This window comes from Dipodomys spectabilis, unplaced genomic scaffold (assembly GCF_019054845.1).
Source record: "Dipodomys spectabilis isolate Male_0828 unplaced genomic scaffold, ASM1905484v1 ptg000783l, whole genome shotgun sequence".
Lineage (NCBI taxonomy): Eukaryota > Metazoa > Chordata > Mammalia > Rodentia > Heteromyidae > Dipodomys > Dipodomys spectabilis.
The window spans coordinates 18,921,001-18,947,985 of NW_024871460.1; the positions used below are offsets into that span (position 1 = coordinate 18,921,001).

At 41.0% G+C, this 26,985-nt stretch overlaps 1 protein-coding gene across 1 annotated transcript in view; it reads right to left on the reverse strand.

Moving 5' to 3' along the window:
• The window catches only part of Grhl2 (grainyhead like transcription factor 2), a 129,471-nt gene that overhangs the window by 70,319 nt on the left and 32,167 nt on the right, over window positions 1-26,985 (reverse strand). The window contains exons 3-7 of the mRNA XM_042672982.1: window positions 22,407-22,474; window positions 16,419-16,812; window positions 11,569-11,624; window positions 7,913-8,069; window positions 3,860-3,971 (exon numbers count right to left, since the gene is read on the reverse strand). Coding sequence (XP_042528916.1) covers window positions 3,860-3,971; window positions 7,913-8,069; window positions 11,569-11,624; window positions 16,419-16,812; window positions 22,407-22,474 — 787 coding nt within the window. The remainder of the gene's footprint in view (window positions 1-3,859; window positions 3,972-7,912; window positions 8,070-11,568; window positions 11,625-16,418; window positions 16,813-22,406; window positions 22,475-26,985) is intronic.

A 26,985-nucleotide genomic window follows, 5' to 3' on the forward strand; every position in this document is an offset into this window, starting at 1 on the left:
ATGAAGGTGGCCTCTGGCATTGTTTCTGTTCTCCTACAGTACTTACCACGTATGGGACTATGGGTGAAATTCTTACCCCTTACTACCTGATCTTTTAGACAACACAACGGTTCTTTTGAAGATGGAGAAAATGCTAATATGTGATGGATAGAGAGCCTGGAAAATAGAGGCAACGAACAAACGCCAGACATTATTATGATAGTTCATTCATTATTATTATAGTTCATTCCTTCAGGCTTCCTACCAGTGAAATGAAAGCTGTATGCATGTGTTCATTCATGCATTTATTCATTCAGTCACTCTTCCCTAAAATATTCACTAAACCATCACCATATCCTGTGCAAAGCACTGAGGCCAGAATAAAGAAGAAAACAGCTTTCATGAAGCTGAAAGGAAAATAATAAAGTAACACAAAAAATACAAATAAATAACATTTGGTGGTAGTAAGTGCTCTGAAGGGATACAAAGATAACAGAGATAATGGAGATAAGAGTGGTGTGTGTGTGTGTGTGTGTGTGTGTGTGTGTGTGTGTGTGTGTGTGTGTGTGGCAACTAACAGGGAAAGTCTTCTTTGAAAAGGCTCAAAAAAAAAAAAAATAGGGAACACGCACCTAAGTAAACACGTAAAGACCAAGAGCAGGGAACCAAATACAGGTGGGCCCTCCAGGACAACGCTTCAAGCCAGGGGACACTGAAGAGGATAGGCCCAGGGCACTGGGAGAAGCCTTTGCCATAGCTTCAGGATCCTGCTCCCTTGCATGCACCCACAGACAGGACTCTGCTCTCTGGCACACTGAGGGATGCTTGGAGGAGTAGACATGGGAGGTGAGAGGGAATCTCAAAGAACAGCCTACAACCTGATGGGGGAGGTGCATATATGTGGAGAGAGGCAAGCATGTTTTCTCTGGGTGTCATTATTACAGCGTGCCAAGAGGCTGCTTCCCTGAGCATGTGTGTAATAAGGCTTCTGAGTAAAGACATGGCTGGAAGTGGAAGCTGCATGGAGTTTTGCCAGTGGTAGAGCTGGGAGTGGAGGGGCAGAGGCCTGGTGATCCAATGACTCAAAACACAAGATTTAAAAAATAATAATAATAACCTTCAAGCTCATATGCACAAAATTGTGCTGTGTCTGATTTAGTTTGTAGTTTGCCCAATGCCCAGACCCCAAGGACTGCAAATAAAGACTTTTAACTAAAAGAAACTCATCTCTCTAATGTCAGGTGCAAGGTCACTGCCTAGTAGGCTCCCTTGAACTTGCTGACCACAGACACTGGTAAGGAGTTGGGAAACTCTAACATCTGAGTCCTGACTTTAACTTCCAGCTGAGATTTTGAAAAAGAGTTGCATTAAATACTTGGGGATTTTGTTGCTTAAGCCATTAGCAGGTTGGTAGACAATACTTGCAAATGTAAAGCGCATGCATCGCCTGCCTCCCAGCAGGCATTGATTCTAACCCACCGCCATGCTCCACTGGAGCCCTGACACTACTCTCAACACCACACTTCACTTCCCAGGGAAGAGTAATGATGGCACACAATACATGCAGGCTCGTGTCCTTGCAGGCTCTGTGTGTGCAACCTTCCGGCAGAAAGACACATGGCTTGCTTTTTGTGAAGAATTATGTGAGGGTTTTGCATGCTTTTTCATGTCATAAGTTGTCAAGCAAAAATTAGGGCTAGAGATTATGTCCAAAAAACACATGTTCTACCAGGCACTAGTGGTTCATGCCTATAATTCTAGTTACTTAGGAGGCTGAGAACTGAGGAGCACAGTTGAAAGCCTGGTTAGGAAAAGTCTGTGAGACCCTTGTCTCCAAAAAGAAGTACAGCAGTGGTTCAAGTGGCAGAGTACTAGCCATGAGCAAAAAGCTCAAGGACAACACCTAGGTCCTGAGTTCAAGATCCAGGACTGGTGCCTGTGTGCATACAAACACACACAAAAACTTGTTCCAGTTAAAGCCAGAGACTTAATTTTATACCATGGTCTTAGGATGAAAACAAGTAGGCCAGCTTCCAATGAAACTATGTACTAACAGTCCTAAAGTGTGTGTGTGTGCATGTATACACACTCACACATATATGAGGTTCTGTCTGAAGGCAGACAGGAGGTGATACAGAAGAGAGATAAGATTTGAAGAGCTAGACAGCTGAGAAATTATTTTGGTCTTAGAAAAGTAAGCCCTGTAACAATATCAAAGTAGAATCAGCAGGTATGCCAGGAAAATGCTTTTCTTATTTGCCTTATTTGAACTTAGCCCATATTTCTATTTAATTGCTCTCTTCTCATTTTCTTAGGCAATAATTATAAGACTAACTTTTCAAATAAAATAAAATTGCTCCTCTGTTCTCTGCAAACTGGTTACAAAGCAGGTTAAGGCAAGTTCCCCCAACCCTGTCTGAGTCTCAGGGGTTCAGTGGATGGACTCAGCTTAGGAAGATTCTTATTACAGTAATGAACACTCATTATTCGGAATAGGTCACTTGAAATGGTAGGTAGATCAGTTGCCTCTCTATGCCTCAGTTTCTTTATTAGCTTAATATATTTGACTGAACCATTTTATGGTATAAGCCAATAATTTCTTGCAATATGCTCTCTGATGAGTCTGAATTTAATTTAGTCCCTAGCCAGTTCTCTACAATTGATCCAGGGATCAGAATGAAGGCCCCTCATTGAACTGTGTAAGAAATCCAAACAAACATATTTTAATGGCTCAGTAATACCTTCTGTTACCAGTTCTATGGAATCTTCCCTCAGGTTACACTCAACTCTAGCCTCTTGGTCTATAAAAGCAATTAATAAAATCAGTAAACATGAGCTAAAATATCTGCCTGTGGCAATAGCATGTAGCTAAATGGTTAAGTCTACTTAGCATCATGCATTACTGTATGTATTGTTAAGCAATTTTGGAAGTTTTGAGATCTATTCTCCTTTCGATTTTGCTTTGTATCTCAGAAGTGGGTCTCTTCCAAATGCATTTGTCAGGGCCAGGTGCCTTCTGGCCTTGGGTTAATGTGGTTAGCGAGAATCAGGCAGGAGACTGGAAAGCAGGTAAAGCCAGGCTTTTCTCCTCCTCCTTCTTGGCATTGAGATGTTTCTGGCAATGATTCCATGAAGAGTTCCCCTCCCAGTGGAAAACTGCTCCCCCTGTGGTCCCAGGTGGCTCTGCTAACACCCACTGCCCTTCCTTTGATTCCTCAGCACTGCAGGTATGAGTGATTGCCTAACTAACCCTTCAGCCTCTCCAATCTTGGCATTGACTTCTTTCTGTTGACCTACTTAGCATGGGCTATACCTTAGGGGACTTCCGGTCTCCAGAGAACAGATATCACATTTATGAGTACACAGCCCCAGGCAATAAACTTGGCAGATATATTCTTTCTTTACTAGCAGGAAAGGTCTTTCACAGGATCATGGGCCTAGCCACCCAGTCCCTACTGGGCACCAAGAGTATCGGAGTGGAAAGAGCAATGGCCAGAAAACTATAGACTAGGCCTTGTCATGCAGTTACATGGCCTTTGCCAAATGCCTTAGTATCACATGATCCCAAGTTAATGCTGTCTATTTGGCATAAGCAATGTTTTAGAGACTGTAAATGCAAAAATGTAAAATATCATTATTATGATATGAGGCACAGTAGGCTTTGATGGAAAGGAAAACGCTTTGCTCTTGGCTTAGCCTAATTCCTCAGTCTGATTAGTACAAATGGTACTAAAGCAGAAGTGCTTAGAGTAGCGCCTGGCACAGCAAGAACTTCATCGGCCTTTACTGTGGTCCCTGTGCTGGGCTTCCCTTGGCATTCTGTCAGCACAATAACACGTCACTCATGAAAGGCCTGGAAGGAAGGTCAGGAGGAACTTACCGATATCCAGGACCCTCTGCTTCGCTGTGTGCTGCCGAGAGTGCCAGTACTTCCAGTATTTCAGCTGCTCATCTCGGTTTTTGTCTTCGCTGAAAACCACCATCACCACACTCTGCAGAGGGGAGAGGGGGGGACATTATTTTCCTCTAGCACCTCTGTGCTCTCAGTCTCCAGTGCTATTTTACCCCAGGTATGCTTCTGTATCATACCTTTTCCTGCTTAAGAAGAACCCAGACAAGTTCAGCTGTATGTTTCAAAGTGTTTTAAAGAGGTTTACTTAAAAAAAGAAGCCTCAGCCGGGCGCCGGTGGCTTACGTCTGTAATCCTAGCTACTCAGGAGGCTGAGATCTGAGGATCACAGTTCAAAGCCAGCCCCGGCAGGAAACTCTGTGAGACTCTTATCTCCAATAAACCACCAGAAAAACAGAAGTGGCGCTGTAGCTCAAGTGGTAGAGTGCTAGCCTTGAGCTGAAGAGCTGATGGCGCTCAGGCCTAGAGTTCAATCCCCACAACCAACAACAACAACAACAAAAAGAAGCCTCTTAGGTTTGGTGCTGGTGGCTCATGCCTATAATCCTAGCTACTCAGGAGGCTGAGATCTGAGGATCATGGTGCAAAGCCAGCCCAGGCAGTAAAGTTCATGAGACCCTTATCTCCAATTAATGCTGTGGCTCAAGTGGTAGAGGGTTCACCTTAAGCTGAAGATCTCAGGGACAGTGCCCAGGCCCATAGTTCAAGCCCTATGACCTTAAAAAAAAAAAAAAAGAGGCCTCCTGAGTAGCCAAGTTTTCAGGCTTGAGCTAATGGTGCCCAGCTTGCCTTGATTCGTTTTGACATAGGGTCTTGCTTTTGCCCCAGGGTGGTCTGAGTTGAGATCCTTCTACTTGTGTTTCTCCATGTTGCTGGGGATGATGGGTATATACCACTGTTGCCAACCATTGGTTCAGACGGAATCTCATGAACTTTTAAACCATGATTTTCTCATCTCTACCTCCCAAGTAGTTATAAGTATAAACTTTAGCCATGGCACCCAGCTCTGGCTCCTTTCAAAACACTTTTTTTTTTTTAAGATGCTGACTGTGCTTTGACCTAGAATAAAGGAGGAATAAAAGAAATACTAAGGAAATGAGGGGAATGCTAGAAGGATGAATTCCTATTGATAAACACAGATATATATTGTTTTGGTCAGTTGTGAGGTTTTACCTCTGGGCCTGGGTGCTGTCCTTGAGCTCTTCAGCTCAAGGCTAGCGCTCTACCACTTGAGGCACAGTGCCACTTCCGGTTTTCTGGTAGTTAATTGGAGATAAGAATCTCATGGACTTTCTTGCCACGGCTGGCTTTGAACCGTGATCCTCAGATCTCAGCCTCAGTAGTTAGGATTACAGCGTGAGCTACCTGCACCCAGCAATAAACACAGATTTAAGGTTCAGATATTTCAGATACCGAAAAATACAAGGCAAAGAAGTAGAAGATTACTAAAGCATGTATATACAGAAAAGGATTCCAATGGTATAACTTCTCTGAACAACTAACTTGTAAGTAACAGGAAGATAAGCCATGTTTTATCAGAAAGTGGTGGGGCTCAGGTTCAAGGAGCGGTACAGAGAGGAAAGATGAATGAATCAGTCAGAATATTCATTGTATATGTGTAAAAACAGAACCAGGTAATGTGAGAGGATGAGTGTGGCTGAGACAGATAGTAACAGAATGATGGAAGAAGTGATGTATTCAAGATGTATTGAATTCACAAATTGACATGTTGAACTGAAACTCTTTGAGGTATCTCTACGCAAAGATTTTGTGTATGTGTGTGTGTGGCTATACTTTAAAAATGAGCTTGGGAACCAGTAAGTGGCATTATAGCAACACCAGGGCCAGGTCATTCACTATGCTGGTGGTACCTTGAACTTCGCAGTTTCTTATTCTTCCCTCTCTCCCACTTCCTCACTTTTCCATTCAGCTGTATAAGCTGACTATCATTTTTGTTTCTAGCTTAAAATTAAAATAAAATTTAGACTTTTCTTGTTTTTTTCATCTAATAAATGATAAGGTTGGCATAATAACATATTCTTAGTACAGCAATTTCTTTCTTCAATTATAAAGAAAAAAATGATCTTGAAATGGTTTCATGCCTTGATTCAGACTTCACATTGTTCTGAAAAATAAATGGCCATGGTTCATTGCTCTTAACACACTTTAGGATCCTTGGGCTGAGGAGTAAGAGTTACTCTGGTGCTGAGAGACACCAGCTAACTCTGTGCACGTGTGACGCTGAAGTCCTTACAAGAGTTCTTAATTTGGGTCAAAATGGAAATGTAAGCAAACAAAATTTTTCATAATAAAGTATCTTCAGGATGGAAACAAATTATGATTTTAGAGGAGTCCTTGTACTCTAACCTCTTCATAGGTTTTTTTTTTTTGTTTTTGTTTTTTATGGGTGACAGTAATGGTGGTTGTTAAGAAGGATTTTATGGTTAAACTCTTACTTAGAAATCACAAAGATTTGATTTAAGGCAAATGTACTCAGTATCTTCTCAGGTGCCCACATCCAAAGGTGGACATGCCCAACCACAGCACACTTCTCAAGTGAAGACGGTTGGTTTCAGCTCTCTGGCAGCCTGGGACATAATATCCTGGTTCCCTCACAGTCTAGCTATGGAATCCTTGGCCAGGTCTAACTGTGAAAACCCGCGTTTCCTTATCTGTACTATCACACAAACACAGTGCCTGTCTCATAAGGTTGTGGTAACTTTCACTGGGCTACTTAGATATACAGTGTCTGTCATTGAGCCTGGCACATGGAAGATACTGATGCAATGAATTATTATTTTTCAACTTCTTCTTGACATAGTACATCTTCCTCCTTGGTCTTGACCACAAAATCAGAACCTACTAATTATCCTGATGGCACTGTGCAGAGTAGGCACCTTTGACCTCCAGTGGTCTCAGTTTAGTAGGTGACCTTGACCTCATATTTGATGGGGGAGTAGGAGGAGATACACAGTGTTCATACTCATGGCATACCATGGTTCCCAGTTCCTGTTGTTCTGAAGAGTCTAGTAGGAAACAGCTATGGATAAAATAAGGAAGGCTGGGCACCATGGATACAGCAGCATGAAGCATTCACAACAGACCAGGAAAATCCTTCAACCCTTCTCAGAGCTCTCCTCTAATTTTCCTCTTCAGTATAGAGGGCTTACCAGTCCCCTCCTTCCTGGCAGCAGTAAGCATGTCAGAAACTGGCAGGTATCCAGAGCAGTGAAGTAGGGCTCCAGACTCATTCCCTACAAATAGGACTAACAGTCATCAATCTGGAAATTGCTCCTGCAGGGAATGGTGCCTCTCCACCTGAACCTAAGTAATCCCAAGGCTGCAAAGGCCTTTTGAAGAGTCAAAGGGCTCAGAGCCTCAGTATGAACTGTTTCTGAGCAACATCTCCTTCTCACCCACAAACAAGTCCAGATTTATAGCCACTTCGTTGAAAAATTAAAATCCTTTGAAAAGAACAACACTATGGACATCTAAGCAATGAATGGAGTAGGAAAATTCCTTGTATACTGTCAGAAAACATGTTCAACCAGCTCCTTCCCTAGGGTTACTGGTTACTGATTAACATTATAAATTAGCCAGGTGCCTGTGACCTACTCCCGTAATCCTAGCTACTCAGGAGGCTGAAGATAGTGGTTCAAAGCCATCCTGAGCAAGAAAGTCCATGAGATTCTTATCTCCAATTAATCACCGGAAAATCAAAAGTGGCACTGTGGTTCAGTGGTAGAGCGCTAGCCTTGAGCAAAAAAACCTCTCAGAGACAGTGAGTTCAAGCCCTACAACCAACAAAAAATAAAAATAATAAATAAAATAATAAACTAAAATCCAATAGGTTCTCCTGCTCCAACTCTGACATTGTACTAGAATTATTTATTTTGGAAATTTTTTTTCCCATCACGCCACAAGGCTATGAAAAGCCATCTTCTTTATCTAGTCATACTACTGATTCATTCATTCATCATGCTATGCATCCCTCTATACCCTACTTGAGAAATTAGCACATACCCTGACTTTGCTGATGGGGTGTCGGAAGCATTTGTTGTCCCCGGTCTCACTGAGCGTTATGGCGTAGAACTGTCCCTTGTTGAGGTAGGTCATAGGGCCCTCTCCCTGCTTCTGACGGAGAGATTTGGTAGCTTCCAGTGTGTACTGAAATGTGCCACTGGGAACAGGAAACAAACCATGGTCAGAATCATTTCTGTCTTTCTGACCAGTTTCACACCAATAGTATTTTGTATGAATATTAACCAATATTTACTCTGTTTTAGAGACAAAACATGGCAGATGGCAAGAAATGAGATGAGAACAAAGGTCACTGTGGAGTACAATGTATGTAACATTTCTAATAGGGGCCCATAAACCAGATGGCTGGAAAGGGAGAAAGTCCATGATGCGCTTGGCATATTATGCAAGTGTGCCATGGACCCTTGAGTAGATCTTCATTGACAGGGAATGCCTGAAGCTGAATTACTGGTCTAATTTGGCTCTTGCAGTCAAACATAGGACTGGTTCTGTTCCGTTCATCCATATACCTAACCTTCCTTGTATCCAACTGAGAGTCTACAAACAACCATCTTACCTAAAAATATTTCAAAATGTAAACATTTTAAACTCAGATATTCACTACTGAGAACCTAGTTCCCTAGCCAGTGGTTGTTTTTTTTTTTTATTTCTTGTGGGATTTGGGTAAGGATTTTGTGGTGTATTTGTGGTGTTGTTTGGGGTTTTTGTTTTGGTTTCTGTTTTGGTCAATTGTGGGGTTTGAACTCAGGATCTGAGCACTATCCCTGAGCATGTCTATTCAAGGCTAGCACTTTGACACTTTGAGCAACAGTGCCACTTCTGGGTTTTGGGTGGTTAATTGGAGATAAGAGTCTGACAGACTTCCCTGTCCGGGCTGGCTTTGAATTAAATTCCTCAGATCTCAACCTCCTGAGTAGCTAGGATTATAGGCATGAGCCACTGGTGCCTAGCTATTTGAGGTTTTGTTGTTGTTGTTGGGGGGGGTGATGTGTTTTGTTTTATGGTACTTGAGATTTCATCCTAGTCTTATACATGCTAGGCAAGTACTCTAACACTGAGCTACATCTTTAGCCTTTCATATATTTTATTTTGAGACATAGTCTTGCTAAAGTTATGTAGGCTGGCTTTGAATTTTAACCACAGGCTCCTAAATGGTTAGGATTATAGTTGTGCACTATTGCACTTGGCTTGTTGTTGTTGTCAAAGCTGGGAAAGAATTTATAACAGGTCTGGCTCTGGGACTGGAAAAGGATGGTCTATGACACAACTTGCTTGCTGCCTGTTTTTATACATAAAATTTGTTTTATAAATAAATCTTATTGGATCACAGCTATGATAACTACTAACCATGCAATAGTTTGCTGAATATTTTTAATATATAATTTACAGAACAAAAATTTCCTCAATTTCCAAGGCTATGGTAATTGTTTAAAACAAATGTGTGAGCTGCAATGCTTTATTGTTGTTGCTGCTGTTGTGTTTAATGAATTCATTCAGAAATACTTATTTTTGTTACCACTGCAAGATGTTGTCCTGCATGACAATTCAATAATGAATATTATGTCTTCTGAATCATTACACCCTGACCATTGATTCTTGTGTTTTATCCCCTTCATTTGCTGGGTACAAACATGGTTCTCCAACTTTGTCTCTTACAATGGTCTATTAACAGTACTGGAAGGGACTCTTGCTTTCAGTTAGCTACTCCTATGATATTCTAATTAATTTTAACCGCATAAGAAAAAAGCATTTTGACATCAAGTAACTTCCCTCTAAAACTCTGAGGCATAAGCAAATGCTACAGTATGTGTCTTCCAACAAGGTTAAAATAAATCACTCATGACAGGACCACTTTCAGTGTCATTTTGCCCCCTTCAAAAAAATAAAAACCAAAACAAGTCATTTTAATATAGCACCATTAAAATATTAAATTTTAGACCTAGCTAGGCTATTTTAGACATCACATAAACCAAGTGTCATATACAAGACTACATCTTTGACCTTGCCTAAGTCAAAGATTGCTTTTAAAATGTGAAGTGTTGGTAGCTGAGAAATCAGCCCAGATGTCCCTCAGTGAACGAATGGATCAGGAAAATGTGGTCAATATACACAATGGAATTCTACTCACAAAGAATGAAATGGTACTATTTGGAAGGAAATGGAAAGACATGAAAAATATTATATTAAGTGCAGCAAGCTGGACCCAGAGAAACATAGGTTGCATGGTTTCCCTGATTTGTGGTAGCTAGAATGTGATATATATATATATATATATATATATATATATATGTGTGTGTGTGTGTATATATATACACATACACACACATATATATATAGAATGTGATATATATATATATATATATACATATATATAGACATACATATGGATATGATAAATTATACAGGTCTCTAGGTATTCACACACAATGAGAACAAAGGAGGATATTCTTAGAAGAGGAACACAAAGGCACAATATTGATGTGCATATAATTATAATTATGTAAAATTATATAAAAATTATATAAAACTCCAGGAAATGGAAGAGGTTCTTTGTTGCTGTTTTTTGTTTTCTTTTCCTTTTGATTTGTTCATTTATCTGTCTTTGGGAGGGTCAGGGGAGGGGGCACAAAAACGGTGGGATAAAGGGTGAACAAATGCAGCAGTGGTACTCACTGGACAGTATGTTGAAAATGAATTATACAGCTTGTAGGTAGGGACAGGAGGGGAAAACTGAGAGTGATAGAAGGGGGTGACATTGCTCAAAAAGAAATATACCTTATATAACATACATAATTTACATAATTATATATCTACAGAACTTTTATAACTTCAACCCCTCTGAACATTACCTTTAGAATAACAACTAAAAATGCATGAAGAAAAACAAATTCTAGAACAGATGAATATGTCACAGGCCCAGGAATGTCAGGTTTAATTACTCCCCAGCTGACATCGTTAAGACCTGACATTCTCTAAAGGAAGTAACTCTCTGGGTTGCTAGGTTAGCAAATAACAGGATGCTCAGTCAAATCAGAATTTCACACAAACAACAAATCAATTTTTATAAGTTTAATAAATGAATAAACAAAATGTGAAGTCTTTAACTCCAATTTCTTACTTAAGGAGCTAAATATGTTTCTTTCTCTCCTTCTATTAAACTCCTTGCTTTACTACTTCAAAATAAAATAAAGTATGAAGAGAGCTAGGAATGCACCTCCCAGAAGCGGGCATTTATAAAACATAAATGATTAAAATATAATTTCCGGGACTTGTGTCCCCTGAGCTCCATGAGACAGACTAAGTACCTAGCGTTCAGCCACCCAACTCACTTTACAGCTCAGAAGTGTCTAAAGGAAGTTCTCCATACACTAGATCAAGTAACTGGATCTTTGCTCTCTTCACTGGCCTGGCAACTGCTTCCTTGCCACTCTGACTATGTAATGCCTACATGCCTATGCAGTCCCACATCCTAGAAGGATTTAGTCAAGAGTATAAATAACAATCTAGAAGTTCTTTTGCACAGAGCCAAGCATTGAAGGCAAAGGAAATCAGATTGCTCTATGCAAGAATATAAAGGAAAAAAAAAGAAAATTGAGGCCACAGTGATTGTCACTTACATGCATTTCCTGGTAACCTACCTTGATGTCTGCTCATACATGTACTCCTCAGCCCCCACAGAAGCACTCCGAAACTTCTGCAAAAGTTAAGTTATAAAATTAAAATAAATAGGTAGGTCAGTATGCCAAAACAATAAATGAGAGTCCCACGGGCTCCTTAGAAGGGAAAATGTGTCCATTTTTGGCACTCTGTTGGTAATCAATGTAGTTCCCATTCCTCCACAGAAATCACCCATCACCTCCACCTTGAGAAGTGCACGCCACAGACAGCATGCGTGGACTCTGTCTGCCCCTCGTATGTCTGCAAGCAGGCCAAAAGGCTTGCAGACACTGGAAACTATGTCTTCAAACACAGCAAACATTTGTTTTCCTATTTTTGCTTGTCTTCAACACTTACTGTAAATGTTACCTCACACGACATAGCAAAAAGCAGCTCAGTAGAGCAGATAGAAGCACTGTTTCTAAGCAAGATCATTCAGGGTTAAGTTTTAGCTCCTTTACCTGACATTTGTGCAGCATGAAGCAATTGTGGTCATTTTTCTCTGCTACATGTCTACTCATAGTGATTAGAAAATAAAAAGGTTAATAAAAAGAGTGGTAAACACAGTGAGGACCAGATAGGTATATTAAATTCTAGTAAATAGTAATGCGTTAATCATATTCTCCATCCTATTAGCATAACATTTTATGAGTAAGTTTTTGGAGAAACTCTTAGTAATACACAAGACAATCCTTGAGCCCTGAGAGGTTCAATTACTTACATAGTAAACTGGATGCCTATTGCTACATTTAGAACATTTTAAAAAGCACTCCCAGTCGAGAGCCAGTGGTTCCCTCCTGTAATCCTAGTTATTAGGAAGGCTGAGATCTGAGGACTGTGGTGTGAAGCTAGCCCAGGCAGCAAAGTCCATGAGACTCTTATTAATTAATCAACAAAAAGCTGGAAGTTGAACTGTGGCTCAAGTGGTAGAAAACTAGCCTTGACTGAAAAAGCTCAAGGACAGCACCCAGGCCCTGAATTCAAGCCCAAGGACTGGCACCAAAAAGAAAAAAGTACATGTTCCAATACCTTGATTCTTGACTTTAAAATTAGCATAATAAACCAGGGGCCAGGGGCTTATGGCTTGTAATCCTAGCTACTCCGAAGGTTAGATCTTAGGTTTGCAGTTCAAAGCTAGCCCAGGCAGGAAAGTCCAGGAGACTTATTATCTTCAATTAACCATCAAAAAAGCCAAACGTAGAGTCATAGCGGTATATAGTGGTAGAACAATGCTCAGGGGCAGTGCCCTAAATTCAGGCCCCAGGAATAGCAAGACCGCCACCCTCTGAAAAAGTCACCTAATAAAAATTGGTGAAAAATAACTTGGTTGACCATATACATGAGCTTTCTGCTTGGACAAAAACACTTTCTTGCCTCTCATTTCCAAGTCACAAACCTCCATTCTTTGTCTAGCATCTCAAAGGAAGGCTTTTCTCACAGCTATTTTTTTTCACAGTCTCTAACCACATCCAGAAATCAGCATGTCCTTAGATCCTAGTGACTATGAACATATTTATGATTGTTCGTTTTATCCAGTCTTACTCCTTAGATACAAGATGGTCTCCTTCAAAGTTTACCCAAATAAATCCTATGAACATTATACAAATATTCGGTTGAATAATCATACCAAAAACACTCAAAGGTACAGGCTTGTGTTTCTTTTTCAGTTAATGAGAAAAGCATTCAATGGCATCTTCTTAGGTTTAGTACCAGAAGAAATATAGAGGTTTATAAGACTCAGAGATTTAAAAATTGGTTGAGAGCATGAAATAAATTCACATAAAAGCAACATATGAAGCAAACAATAACATATGAAGGTCTACATTGAAAAAGCAAAGAATGGGCGTTGCCAGGAAATGAAGATGAACAAAATAGAATAGAGATAAGGCTACTTTGATCCCGAAGTTAAGAACTTGGAATGTTTGGAGGAACTAAAAGAAAGCAATCTAGGTAAAAGACAACAAGGACTGACCAATGCTAGGGTCACACTTACATTCCTAGCTACTCCGGAGGCTGACAATCAAGGTTCAAAGCCAGCCTGGACAGAAAAATCTGAGAGAATCTTATCTCCAATTAACCAACAAATATCCAGAAGTGGAAGAGCCATGGCCTTGATCTATGGCTTATGTTCCAGCCTTGAGGGAAAAAGCTAAGAGCATGAGGCCCTGAGTTCAAGTTTCAATATGTGCACAAAAAGACAAGTAGGAGCCAGGAGAAATGACAGATACAATCATGAAATCCAAGACACAAACTTGGCCTAATTATGAAAAGAAAACCTGAAAGTCTAGGTCTTAATTGCCCAAATATAGTAGTCATGTGCTATTAAAGTATAAATTGATTCGAATTAGATAAGAGTTAATATTCAGTTACTCAGCAAACTGACCACATTTCAAATAAGTTGCCGAGTGACTACCAATTAGTGACTACCATATTGGTTAGCATCAAAGGTTTTCCACTGTTGCAAAAAGTCCAGTTCAACAGAACTGACTTCTAGTAAAGAGTTAGGAATTTTTGGAGTAGAAGGGGAACACAATGGGAAAAGCATTTAAAGGAGTAAGTCTGAGATAGGTAGGATGAATGCAATGCAAAATACATGATAAATGATTACTTTCACATTCCTTAAGAAACTTGTACAACTTACTAAAAGAAGTATAAATAGCTGGGTGCTGGTGGCTCACGCCTGTAATACTAGCTACTCAGGAGGATGAGATCTGAGGATCGAGGTTTGAGCCAGCCCAGCAGAAAAGTCCCCATGAGACTCTTATTTTCAATTAACTACTCAAAAAATTGGAAATGGTGCTATAGCTCAAAGAGGTAGAGTGATTAGCCTTGAGCAAAAAGAGCTCAGAGACAATGCCCAGGCCCCAGATTCAAGCCCCACAACTGGGGAGAGTAAATAATCCAATATTAAAATCAGGGAAAAGATTTGAACAAACACTTCACAAAAGTTAGGGAAGAACAAACAAATATATGAAATGATGTGCTATATCATTAGACATCAGAAAGATGCAGATTCTAGCCAGAATGAGACACCAATGCACAACCACCAAAATACTGATAGGAATGGAATGGCCCCAACACCTTGAAATCCCATAAAGTCAAACATACACCTACTGCAAAGCCCAGAAATTCTGCTCCATGGTAAGAAATGAAAGCCTATGTTCATGTGAAAATATTTATATATTTATATATATATATATATAAGTATTCATAGCAGAATTATTCATAATAGCCAAAAACTGTAGGCAACCAAATGTCCATCAGTGAGTGAAACAAACTTGTAACATATATGTATCATGGAATTCTACTCAGCAATTTAAAAACACAAACTATTATGCTGGGCACCAGTAGTTCATGCCTGTAATCCAAACCATTTAGGAGGCTGAAATCTGAGGATTGCAGTTCAAAGCCAGCCTGGGCACAAAAGTACATAAGACTCTTATTTCCACTTAATCACCAAAAACCCAGAAGTGATAGAGCCATCAAGTGGTAGAACTGAGCCTTTAGTGGAAAAGCCAAGCCAGAGTACAAAGCCCTGAGTTCAAGCCCCAGGACTGGCACAAAGAAGAAAAACTAAAAAACCTACAAAGTATTACTATAAGCATTTATAAATGAATAAATTTATTTATACTGTCACAAATTAATCCTCAAAATATGCTCTATGAAGTCAACATCAAAGACTATAGATGTTGTCATTCAGCCTATATGAAATTTTAGAAAAACTAACAGTATGGTGACTGAAAGCAGTCAATGTCTGCCAAGACTCAGGTGTGAGGAGCAGCCTTCAAGTTCAAGGAGATTCAGGGGAGCTTTTAGGGGGAGAGCTTCCTACAATGTGACTATGATGTTGATTATACAATTGTATAGAATTACCAATATTCTCAAACTAGCACTTAGAGCTTAAAAATTTGAAACAAATAAGACAATTGTTTCTGTAAATGCTGTGAATACCTAAGAAGATTATGTCCTTTCTATTTTTATGATGCTAAGTAGACATACCCTGGATTATTGGCAACATAGCATTTATACTAGATTGCTGGTAACATAGCACAGCTTCTTGAGTATTCAATCTGACAAAGTTTTAAAGGATGCCAGTGTTATCAAAAAGATAAGCCATTGGCTGAGTATGGATCAAGTTGTAGAGAGCCTGCCTATCATGTACAATATCATGAATTTAATGACCAAGTACCACCTACACACACACACACACACACACACACACACACACACACACACACACACACACACACACACACACACACACACACACACTGGACAGGAAAGATCCAGCCAGCAACCATTTGGAAGGCTATAAACTAGATGAGGTCAAAGTGAATTCCTTAAAACAAAACACTTCTTAATTCTTCATAAATAATTAGAAGGTTAAAACTAAAGCTAACACACAAGGTAATCATCTAAGTGACAAGAAAGACAGAAACATCCCCAAACAAACCAACATTTGGAAAGAACATGAGATTACTAACAAACACATTTTAAAAAAAATAAGGAGGGGCTGGGAAGGTGGCTCAGTGGTAGAGTGCTTGCCTTGCACGCATGAGGCTCTGGGTTCGATTCCTCAGCACCACATAAGCAGAAAAGGCCAGAAGTGGCGCTGTGGCTCAAGTGGTAGAGCGCTAGCCTTGAGCTGAAGAGCTGAGGGACAGCGCCCAGGCCCAGAGTTCAGGCCCCACAACGACCAAAAACTAAACTAACCTAAACTAAACTAACTAAGGAGACATCCTCACAATCAGGTTCATCCTCATTTACTTAACTAGCACCCGGAGGGGGCACACTGGCCGGGTGTTCTGGAGTCGGGAATGAGGGGACTCACCTCTGCGTTTCCGTCCTTGAAGCTCTCGCTGTAGGTGCTGTCCGGGGTGCTGCGCTGGTCATCCTTGAGGTAGGAGCTGTGGGTGGCTATGGGGGGCAGGTCGTACTGAGTCTGCTCGAAGATGACCACGCGCTGCTCCTCCCCCTCGCCCCTCGGATAGTGCACAGGTGGCGCCATGAACACAGGCGTGAAGTCTTCGGCCTTCACCACCGTAATGCCAGACACAGGGATGACCGCCGGGCTCTCAGAGATGGACACGCTGTACTGCTCCCGCTTGGAATTCTCCACGTGGTCTTGACTTAGGCAAAGGTTCACTGGGACAGTCTTTAGGACCTGCACCCGGTTTTCTCCTCCGCTCAAGTTACTCTGGGCTTCGGTAGTGCCAAGGCAATTTCTGTGTGTTCAAACCCACCCCAGCAACATAACAGAATTAAAAAATTGCCACTTGGCAAATTTCCAACAAAAGAATCCGTGCACAGAGCAATCTGCAAGGGCTATGGCCATGAGGGATAGGCTGATGGCAGATTTTACAATAAAACCGAACGTATTGCATTACCAGAAATAGGATGTGAAGTGCTCAAAAGCCCTATTAAAATAGTAAGCACTTCTGACCCCAGCCACCCACCCAAGAAAAACTGACTCCATGTCTAATCATACTACTGCAACCACTTTCAGTTCTCAGGAGCTGGAAGAATAACTTCACATTAAAAAAAATATGAAGAGGGGGCTGGGAAGGTGGCTCAGTGGTAGAGTGCTTGCCTCGCATGCAGGAGGCCCTGGGTTCGATTCCTCAGCACCACATAAGCAGAAAATAGGCACAGTGGCCCAAGTGGTAGAGCACTAGCTTTGAGCTGAAGAGCTGAGGGACAGCGCCCAGGCCCAGGGTTCAAGCCCCACAACCGGCAAAAAAAAAAAAAAAAAAGACGACAAACCAGAATCTAACAGCCCTTACCAACACAAATTTGCCAGCAAGTCAAGGAACAAAAACAAAAAAGAAGAAAATAGGGAGGACTGGTTCAGATGAACGATTTTTAAAAATCATAAAATCAAACATAATGCAGATGTTGCTCAGATTCTTAAGGGTGAAAAGACAGGGATAATAAACTGGGTAATTTGAAGGAGTGATGGGAAAGATATTTTCACCAGTCTGTGAGCTTTAAGGGGGAAAAAGAAAGCCAGGCGTTGGTGGCTCACGCCTGTAATCCTAGCTACTCAGGAGGCTGAGATCTGAGGATCGCGGTTCAAAGCCAGCACGGGCAGGAGAGACTGTGAGACTCCTATCTCCAATAAACCACCAGAAAACTGGAAGTGGCGCTGTAGCTCAAGTGGTAGAGCGCTCGCCTTGAGCTGAAGAGCTGAGGGACAGCGCCCAGGCCCAGAGTTCAAGCCCCATGGCCGACCAAAAAAAAAAAAAAAGTGGGGGGGGGGGAGATAACAACTTATCACTAAATCAAGAAATAATAAGCCAGGCACTGGTGGCTCACACCTGTAATCCTAGCTACTCAAGAGGCTGAAATCTGAGGATCGCGGTTCAAAGCCAGCCTGGGCAGGAAAATCCGTGAGACTTATCTCCAATAAACCACTAGAAAACCAGAAGTGGTGCTGTGGCTCAAGCAGTAGAGCACTCGTCTTGAACTGTAGAGCACAGGGACAGCGTCCAGGCCCAGAGTTCAAGCCCCACAACTGACCAGAAAAGAAAAGAAAGTAAGTAACAAAGCAAGCAAGCAAGCAAGAAAGAAAGAAAGAAAGAATAGAAGCTTCTAGATATCTTGAGCCCCCTTGCATTTCGTTGGAGCTTAAGGACATGTTGCACTGGCTTATATATAATAAGATCTCTGACCTCCTGGCTGATACAGAGAGAAGGGAAAGGGTTTAGAAAGTTAAGAAAAGGCAAGAATAAAATACTTTCATTTATACTAAAGCATTCTGGGAGAAAGCAGAAGCAAACTGGAATTTGTTAATGAAACATTACTATTGATAGAAAAATAATTTTACCAGGAGTTCCTCTAGTCAGTAAATTGGGCAGGAGGACAGTTATCTACTATTATTCTGAATAGTATTGAAAGAAAATACGTTTGCATGGGCCCCTGTCTTGGATAATTAGGACTTTTCTGTGTTTGTTTTTATCTTTTTCAATCTATCATGTGCTTTCTGGGGCTGACGGGTATTGCTCATTGGGAGAAATATTTGAATGAAATTGGTTGTTCTAAGAATTGAGACCTCACCGCTCCTATTTGCTTTAAAAAAAAAGGAAAGAAAAAGTCCAAAGCTTACCTATCTAATAGTTTTAAAGTAAAACTTCAAAGTGAAGCTTGGGGATAAAATGGCTCCACAAGAACAAAGTCAACAGAAAAGGATCTGAATGCTCTGAGTCTCTCCCTGATCCATAGATACAATCCTAGAAAATAATCCTCTAGGGGATAAAACCACCACTCTTTAGACATTTGACTTTAAGCAATAACCTATTTTCATGGTCAGATCAGTAAGAGACACAAGATTCAAACATCATATTTTTGTTTCTGTCATTCTTTTGCTATGATAAAATCCTGCACTTAATGAGCTTGCTTGTTCCTGGCTGGTGCTCTACCACTTGAGCCCTGCTTTTTGCTGGTTAATTAGAGAGGGAAGTCTCAGACTTTTCTACCTTGGCTAACTTAGAACCATGATCCTCTAGGTCTCAGTTTCCTGAGTATCTAGGATTATAGGGGAACAAATCATATTTAATTTGAACCCAGTTACCTAAATGATATCAAAACCCAGCCACCTGTTTACATCAAAATTTCCTAAAGCCCACTGTTTAGAAAATTCCACATGATGTTTATAGATGTTCCTTAAAAAAGTCCATAAAAAAGCAAACAGAAAAAAAAAGTTGCCATATTTAAACAATTCTGTATGCATCCAAACACATGAGCTAAAGGCCTGGGCTTTCCTTAATCTGTGTAATTGTAATCTAGGATTTTCTAACTCATTTCACCCCAGACCCTTCTGTGGAGGAAAGAAACATCACTAGTATTTGTGTATTATGTCCTATGATAGATTCATCTCCAAGGCATTACCAGCTTTCACTCTGATCCTTCCACAGGCATAGTATTAACTGGCTTTACCAAAATATTCAAAGAGCTCCACAATCCATGTCAGTTCAAATTTGCTTAATCCTCTAGCTCACAAAAAACATGAATTTTAAACAAAGAACACAAATCAAAATATTTTGGGTGTGCATATTAATGAGTCAGAAAGCAAATGATAGTCATATGTAAGTCTCGGTAAATCATTATTATCCTATCACCAGGAAATGATTTGGACCCCACATTATAATGTGTCTGTAATAGTACCAGTTTTAGAATCGATGCTATGAAAGTAAAAATGTTTGTGAGATATTGATTCAATTAGAATAGAACTTAAAAGTGAGCTAAATAGGGGCTGGGAAGGTGGCTCAGTGGTAGAGCGCTTGCCTTGCATGCTTGAGGCCCTGGGTTCGATTCCTCAGCACCACATAAGCAAAAAGAAAAAAGCCGGAAGTGGCTCTGTGGCTCAAGTGGTAGAGCGCTAGCCTTGAGCTGAAGAGCTGAGGGACAGCGTCCAGGCCCAGAGTTCAGGCCCCACGACCGGACCGCCCCCCCCAAAAAAAAAGTGAGCTAAATATTATAAGGAAAAAATACCATATAAAGAATGGTGCATTAAATACACTTTTAAAAAATTGAACATTAGCCAAGTGCCGGTAGCTCATGCCTATAATCCTAGCTACTCAGGAGGCTGAGATCTGAGGATTGCGGTTCGAAGCCAGCCCGGGTAGGAAAATCTGTGAGACTCTTATCTCCAATAAACCACTAGAAAACCGGAAGTGGTGCTGTGGCTCAAGCAGTAGAGCACTTGCCTTGAGCTGAAGAGTGCGCCCAGGCCCAGAGTTCAAGCCCCACAACCAAAAAAAAAAAAATTGGACATGTCATTGAGATTTTATAATTTTTCTAATTCGCAACTTTCATATGATGATGTTATGTTAGTACATGGCAACTTAATTCACAACTATACTACAGATCAAAGTGACATCCTCCCAAAATTACAGTGAGAAGTTGGCTGAGTGTGTACAAAGTGACGTAGTCTACACCTCACTGCCCCGTTTCTTAAAGATATTTCATGAAAACCACAAAAACAACCATTAAATGGTGTAGTCATTAAATGATGTAGTTGGGGGGCTCGGAAGGTGGCTCAGTGGTAGAGCGCTTGCCTTGCATGCATGAGGGCCTGGGTTCATTTCCTCAGTACCACATAAACAGAAAAAGTTGGAAGTGGCGCTGTGGCTCAAGTGGTAGAGCGCTAGCATTGAACTAAGAGCTGAGGGGCAGCGCCCAGGCCAGGAGTTCAAGCCCCACCACTGACAAAAACAAACAAACAAACAAACAAATGGTATGGTTGGGCACTGGTGGCTCACACCTACAAACCCAGCTATTCAGGAGGCTGAGATTTGAGGAGGATTTGAAGCCAGCCTGAGCAGGAAAGTCCATGAGACTTTCATCTCCAGCTAACCACCAAAAAGGCAGAAGTGGAGCTGTGGCTCAAGTGATAGAGCACCAACCTTTAGTAAAAAAAGCTCAGGGACAGCAGCCAGGCCCCAGGCCTCGAGTTCAAGCCCCAGTACTGGCAGACACATACACATATACACGCACACCATGCACATGCACACACACACACATAATGAGAGGCGAATACTTTATAATGTTCTAAGAGACAAGCTCACACCAAAAAGGCTTTTCTTGTCTACTTTGTAGAATGCCAACATAATACACATCCTAGACTCACTTCGTCCAACCACTCTGTGCTTACTGGTGTAGGCTTAGCAGACAGCATCTGCTCAATAAAAGTAGCAGCACAGAGGAAGCATTCTAAGACCTGAGGAGTATCAGTTTCCTGCTCCCTATCATCACTCTTGCCACAGAGCTCCCAGTATCCCAAGTAGCACAGGGCTGCAGAAATTCCCTAGTAGAAACACAGTAATCAGGCTCATATAGCCCTAATCTCCTGCAGGAGGTGTGACTTAGGGCTGCATGGCCCATGGCAGTAAGTTAGTGGAGTGGCCCCTTCTGCTAGTCACAGAACAGTCAAATGTCATAAGCAGTGCCTATCAAGGCCATGTAAGACTGGGATATATGTGCTAGCAGAACTAGCACTATGTCTCTGCATCCCACTCAGGGAAAAGATCTGACAGCTGGCCTGGGAAAAGTAGCTGAGCAGAATGGTCCAGTCCTTCCTGGTCCCCTAGATCATCCTAACCCAAGAGAGAGGATGCTCCAGTCATTCTCGCCATGCCCCCAATGGCATGAAGTCTTGCCTAAGCCTTGATGGTGGAGTTCCAGCTGAGAAGTTTCCAAGTCATATTCTCCAACTAGTTTCATCAGAAAGAAACTTGGGGATTCTTTTTTCCTTTTAATTTCCATTTATCTAGTTGTGTCTTACTTGTCACATGGTTCTTAACTCAGCAGGGCAGGAAAAAGAGATGACATTGTTGTCTCTTCACACCTTTCTGGACAGTGCTCCCTGTGGCCCACATTTCTCCACCAATTGCCTCTGTTGGGCTGAGAAAGAGCTTCATCTTCCACTTCTCATATGTCACCAAGAGATCCTTTAAGTGTCTCACTCCCTCAAGGGCTGGATTGCAGTGAGAGTTCTGGTATTGACCAGAAAATGGCATCCTGCAAGGGGCACTCATCAGCACACATCATCTCTAACTCTTAGAATTTTACCTCCTTGGCAACAACTTTTCAGAAGATTACATTGATGATCTCCTCAGTGCACAAAAACAAAACAAAACAAACAAATACCTACAACAACAGCAAGAAACCCACTGCAATCTGATCTCCCTAATGAGTCAAGTTTTGATCCAGATTCCAAATGGCAGTAGGCAAAACTTTTGATACCCATCTTACCTCAAAACAAATAAATAAGCGAAAGTTATTTTTAGGAACCAGATATATTCCTTTACATAAATCATACCTTTTATCCTGGTCTTCTTGGCTCTCACTTGCTTTGCTTACAGACAGCAGCCTCTTGTCTCGAGGAACCTGAAAAGAATCACCATTCATCAGTCAGACTTATATTGAAGCAACTGTGTTCATGTACTGGACTAGACACCAGAATATGCAAAATTAAAATAGAAGGTTCTCTAGGAAGGAGGAACAAGATGGATATTGTCAGAAGATGGTTAAAATTGAGTAGCGCTGGGCACTTCTGGCTCATGCCTGTAATCTTACCACTCAGGAGGCTGAGATCTGAGAATTGTGGTTCAAAGCTAGACCAGGAAGGAAAGTTGTGAGACTCTTATTTCCAATTAACCAGCAAAACAGCTGGAAGTGGCGATGTACTCTAGTCTTGAGCACAAAACCTCAAGGACAGTGCCTACTCTCTGAGTTCAAGCCCCAGGACTTGAACCAAAAAAAAAAGTGAGTCACAACAATGGCACCAGAGACAAAGGGCTGGTGAGAAACATGGGGTCACAACAAACATGATTCATCCCATTTAGGAAATTGGACCTAAGCAACTCTTCCTGGCCCTGTTACCTCCAGGCCAGCCCCTCCTAGGGAATGGATGAAGGGAGAAAAGTAATGTGTATGCGGTGAATCTGAACACCAGTGCCTTTGAGTAGACACAGCATGTGATCACAGAATTACAACAGCAGTCTGTGGAACAGTCTTGACTTAGGGTAAAGGAGAGAAAAGTTAGGTAGGAGCCGCACTGTCAGCTAGTAAAGGCACAAGTATCTCATACTATGTCACCCTTCCTACAAAGCTTATTGTTTTATCTTCACATTTTTTTCTCTCTTTTTTAATTTGTTTTTGGCCAGTCCTGGCTTGAACTCAGGCCCTTGGCATCTTTTGCTCAAGTCTAGCACTCTACCACTTGAGAGACAGCGCCACTTCTGGTTTTTTATGTTATGTGGTACTGAGGAATTGAACCCAGGGCTCCATGGATGCTAGGCAAGCACTCTACCACTAATCCACATTTTTTTTTCTAACCTATTTTATTCTTTTCCATAATCCCAACATATTACTGAAAAATGTCAGCTATGTTTCTGATAGCATTTAATCTCCTGACTGTACCATGGATCCTTTCTCATAGTTTCCAAACATAAAAGTAAGTATGTTTGGATTGTTTGGTTAGCTGAGTTTTTTGCTGCTGCTGCTGCTTCTTCTCCTTCTCCTTCTCCTCCTCCTCCTCCTCCTCCTCCTCCTCCTCCTCCTCCTTCTTTCTCTACAGATTTTATTATAGATTTTTGCCTAACTTGTTGACCCCACCCCCAAAATGCAGACTCAATATATTAAGATGAAAGCACATTGTGAGAAGCAGTCCTCTGCTAGACTCCCCCAGCAATGCCTCTGGTTTTCACTCACCCACATATGTATGCAAGCCTAGACAGATGGACTAAAGAGATGGGGAGCAGGTGGCCAAGAGTCAAGATCTCGAGTTTGAGCTGGTTACCAGTGGCTCAAACCTGAAATCCTATCTACTGAGGAGGCTGAGATCTGAGGATCATAATTAGAAGTCAACCTAAGCATGAATGTCCATGAGACGTTTATCTCCAATTAACCACCAAAAACCTGAAAGTAGAACTGTGTCTCAAGTGATAAAGTACAACAAGCTTTATGCAAAAAAAAAAAAAAAAAGGGCCGGGCACCAGTGGCTCATGCCTGTAATCCTAGCTATACAGGAGGCTGAGATCTGAGGACTGCGGTTCAAAGCCAGCCCAGGTAGGAAAGGCTTTGAGACTCTTATCTCCAATAAACCACCAGAAAACCAGAAGTGGCGCTGTGGCTCAAGTGGTAGAGTGCTCACCTTGAGCTGAAGAGCTGAGGGACAGCACCCAGACCCAGAGTTCAAGCCCCACAACTGACCAAAAAAAAAAAAAAAGATGTGTGTCCAGACACTGAGTTCAAGCCTCAGGACTGGTGCACACATGCGTGCACGTGCACGCACACACACACAAACACACAATCTAGATTTTAATTTCCTGAATTCAACTCCCATCTTGACCACTAACAAAATCTGGTCCTACTTTTCCCATTTATAAACTAGGTATGCACTAAAATTAAATGAGTCACATTTTAAAATAATGAGAATGTGTAGTCGTTTACAAGTATTTGTTAAAGAAAAATAAATTATGAGCCTTTTGTTCATATGACAATTTTTGAGAGTCTATAATGTGTCAGGTCTTGCTAAGTACCAGATAGAAATAAAAACAACATAGTTCTAGTACTGAAGATGATAAACATAAATTTTCAGTACCCAGTACAGTGATATTCATCACAACATTATTCAATAGCTCAAAGTATAAACAACCCAATGGTTATCAACAGATGAATGGATAAACAAAATGTGGTATAGTCACACAACATAATATTAGTCTGACTTTAAACAACATGCAACTCTGCCACAAGCCACAATGAATAAACCTTTAAGACATGCTATGCTAAATGAATTAAACCACATACCAAGGAACAAATATTATGTAATTCCACTTATATGAGGTACTCAGAACAGTGAAACTGGAAGAGGCCAAAGGTACAACAGAGCTCAGCAGTAGGTGTCGGAAGAGAGGATGGGAGTTAGTATTGAATGGGTAGAGTTTCAGTCTAGAAAGATGGACATTATGGAGAGAGATGGAGGAGAGATGCACAATAATGAAAATGTCCTTAGTGCTGAACTGTGCACTTGAAATGGTTGAAATGGTCACTTTGGTGTTAATGTATATATTACCACTGTTTTAAGTGGTAAGGAGAGAGAGAATGATGAACAAAGAGAGAGAGCGATGCATCAATCAAGATGCATCAACATGCGTTGTACTCATAGGCGCCGTGGCTCAAGTGGAAGAGTGCTCTCCTTGAGCTGAAGAGCTCAGAGACAGCGCCCAGGCCCAGAGTTCAAGCCCCATGACCAACAAAAAATAAAATAAGACACATTGTACTCATAAACAGCTTCGTTGAATGGCAATCCCTTTGTGCAATCACTTAAAGATAATACAAATATAAATCATTTTTTGAACTAAAGTGGGAAGGAGAAAGTAGTATTTAGAAGAAGGCCTATCTCCCCAACCCTGCCTGTGAGGTTGTGCCCTCTGGCACAGCCCACTTCACCAGGAAAACTTATTATTTCTACTTATTACTTATTGTTTAGAAGCATTTTCTATATAATATAAGGATAGAGATTCAAAGCCAGCCCAGGTAAGAAAGTCCATGAGATTCTTATCTCCAATTAACTACGAGACAACCAGAAGTGGTGCTGGGACTCAAAGTGGTAGAATGCTAGCCTTGAACTTTAAAAAAAAAAAAAAAAAAGCTCAGGGATAGCGCCCAGGCCCTTAGTTCAAGCCCCACAACCAAAACCAAAAATTCTGTATCTTTGCCAGGCACCGGCAGTTCACATCTGTAATCCTTGCAACTCAGGAGACTGAGATCTGAGGATCAAGATTCAAAGGCAGCCTGGGCAGGAAAGTTTGTGAGACTCTTATTTCCAATTAATCACCAAAAAGCCAAAAGTGGAACTGTGGTTCAAGTGGTAGAGAGCTAGCCTTGAGCAAAAACAAACAAACCAACCTCAGGGACAGCACTAATACCTGAGTTCAAGCCCCAGGACTGGCACACACACAAAAAAAGTACTGAGGCAAAACTGAACTGCCGGTAGGAATTTATTAGGTGCCGCCAGGAAAGGAAGAACTTCCACCAGAGATGATACTTTACTTTTTTTCCCCTCTTGGCTGGTATTACAGCATGAACTCAGGGTATCATGCTTCCTTGCCTTGCTTGCTCAGTTTGCTTGCTCAGTGGATGATCTACTATTTGAGCCATGCTTCCAGGCTGGCTTTTTGCTGGTTATTTCAGAGGTGGAATATAGGAAACTATTTTAACCAGGCTTGCTTCTAACTGCAATCCTCCAAATCTCAGCCTCCTCAGTTGCTAGGATTATAGGCATGAGCCATCAGTGCCCAGCTCAATAACACACTTCTTTATGGTCCCTTCAACAGACTATTGCAAAACCACTTTCTTCTCAATTTTTGAGTATTCCTCACCTTTTCCCCTTCCAACCAGGACACAAAATTCCTTGTGCCTCCAAAAGAAATGAGGGAAAATAATTACGTTGGCCAAAAAAAACATCAGTTCATATTTACAAAGAGGTAGAGAAAGACAGCAATTATTACAATAATTCAAGTTGCCAAAATGTATACTCAAAAAAAGGAGAATATTCTTTGTTTTTTCATAGACATATCATTTAGGAAAATGGTTTATCCTCACAGGACATTTAACTTTATTATAATTCTCATTCCACCATATAAATTTGGAACAGTTACACAACTGACAAAGGCCTCAAAATGATAATATGAAAATAGAGTTGGAAAGGCTAGTCTTTCCATAGGCACTAAAATGTTCCAAGATAAAAGACAGTAAATCTTGTATGAAATAAAAAGAGCCATGTAACTAGGTTTCGGAAAGTATTAATTCAACAGGATGAGTTGTAGATTTGGTAATCCTTTGAGTTTTATATAAACTCCCTACTCTGCATCTCAAAATGTTTATAAAAAGCA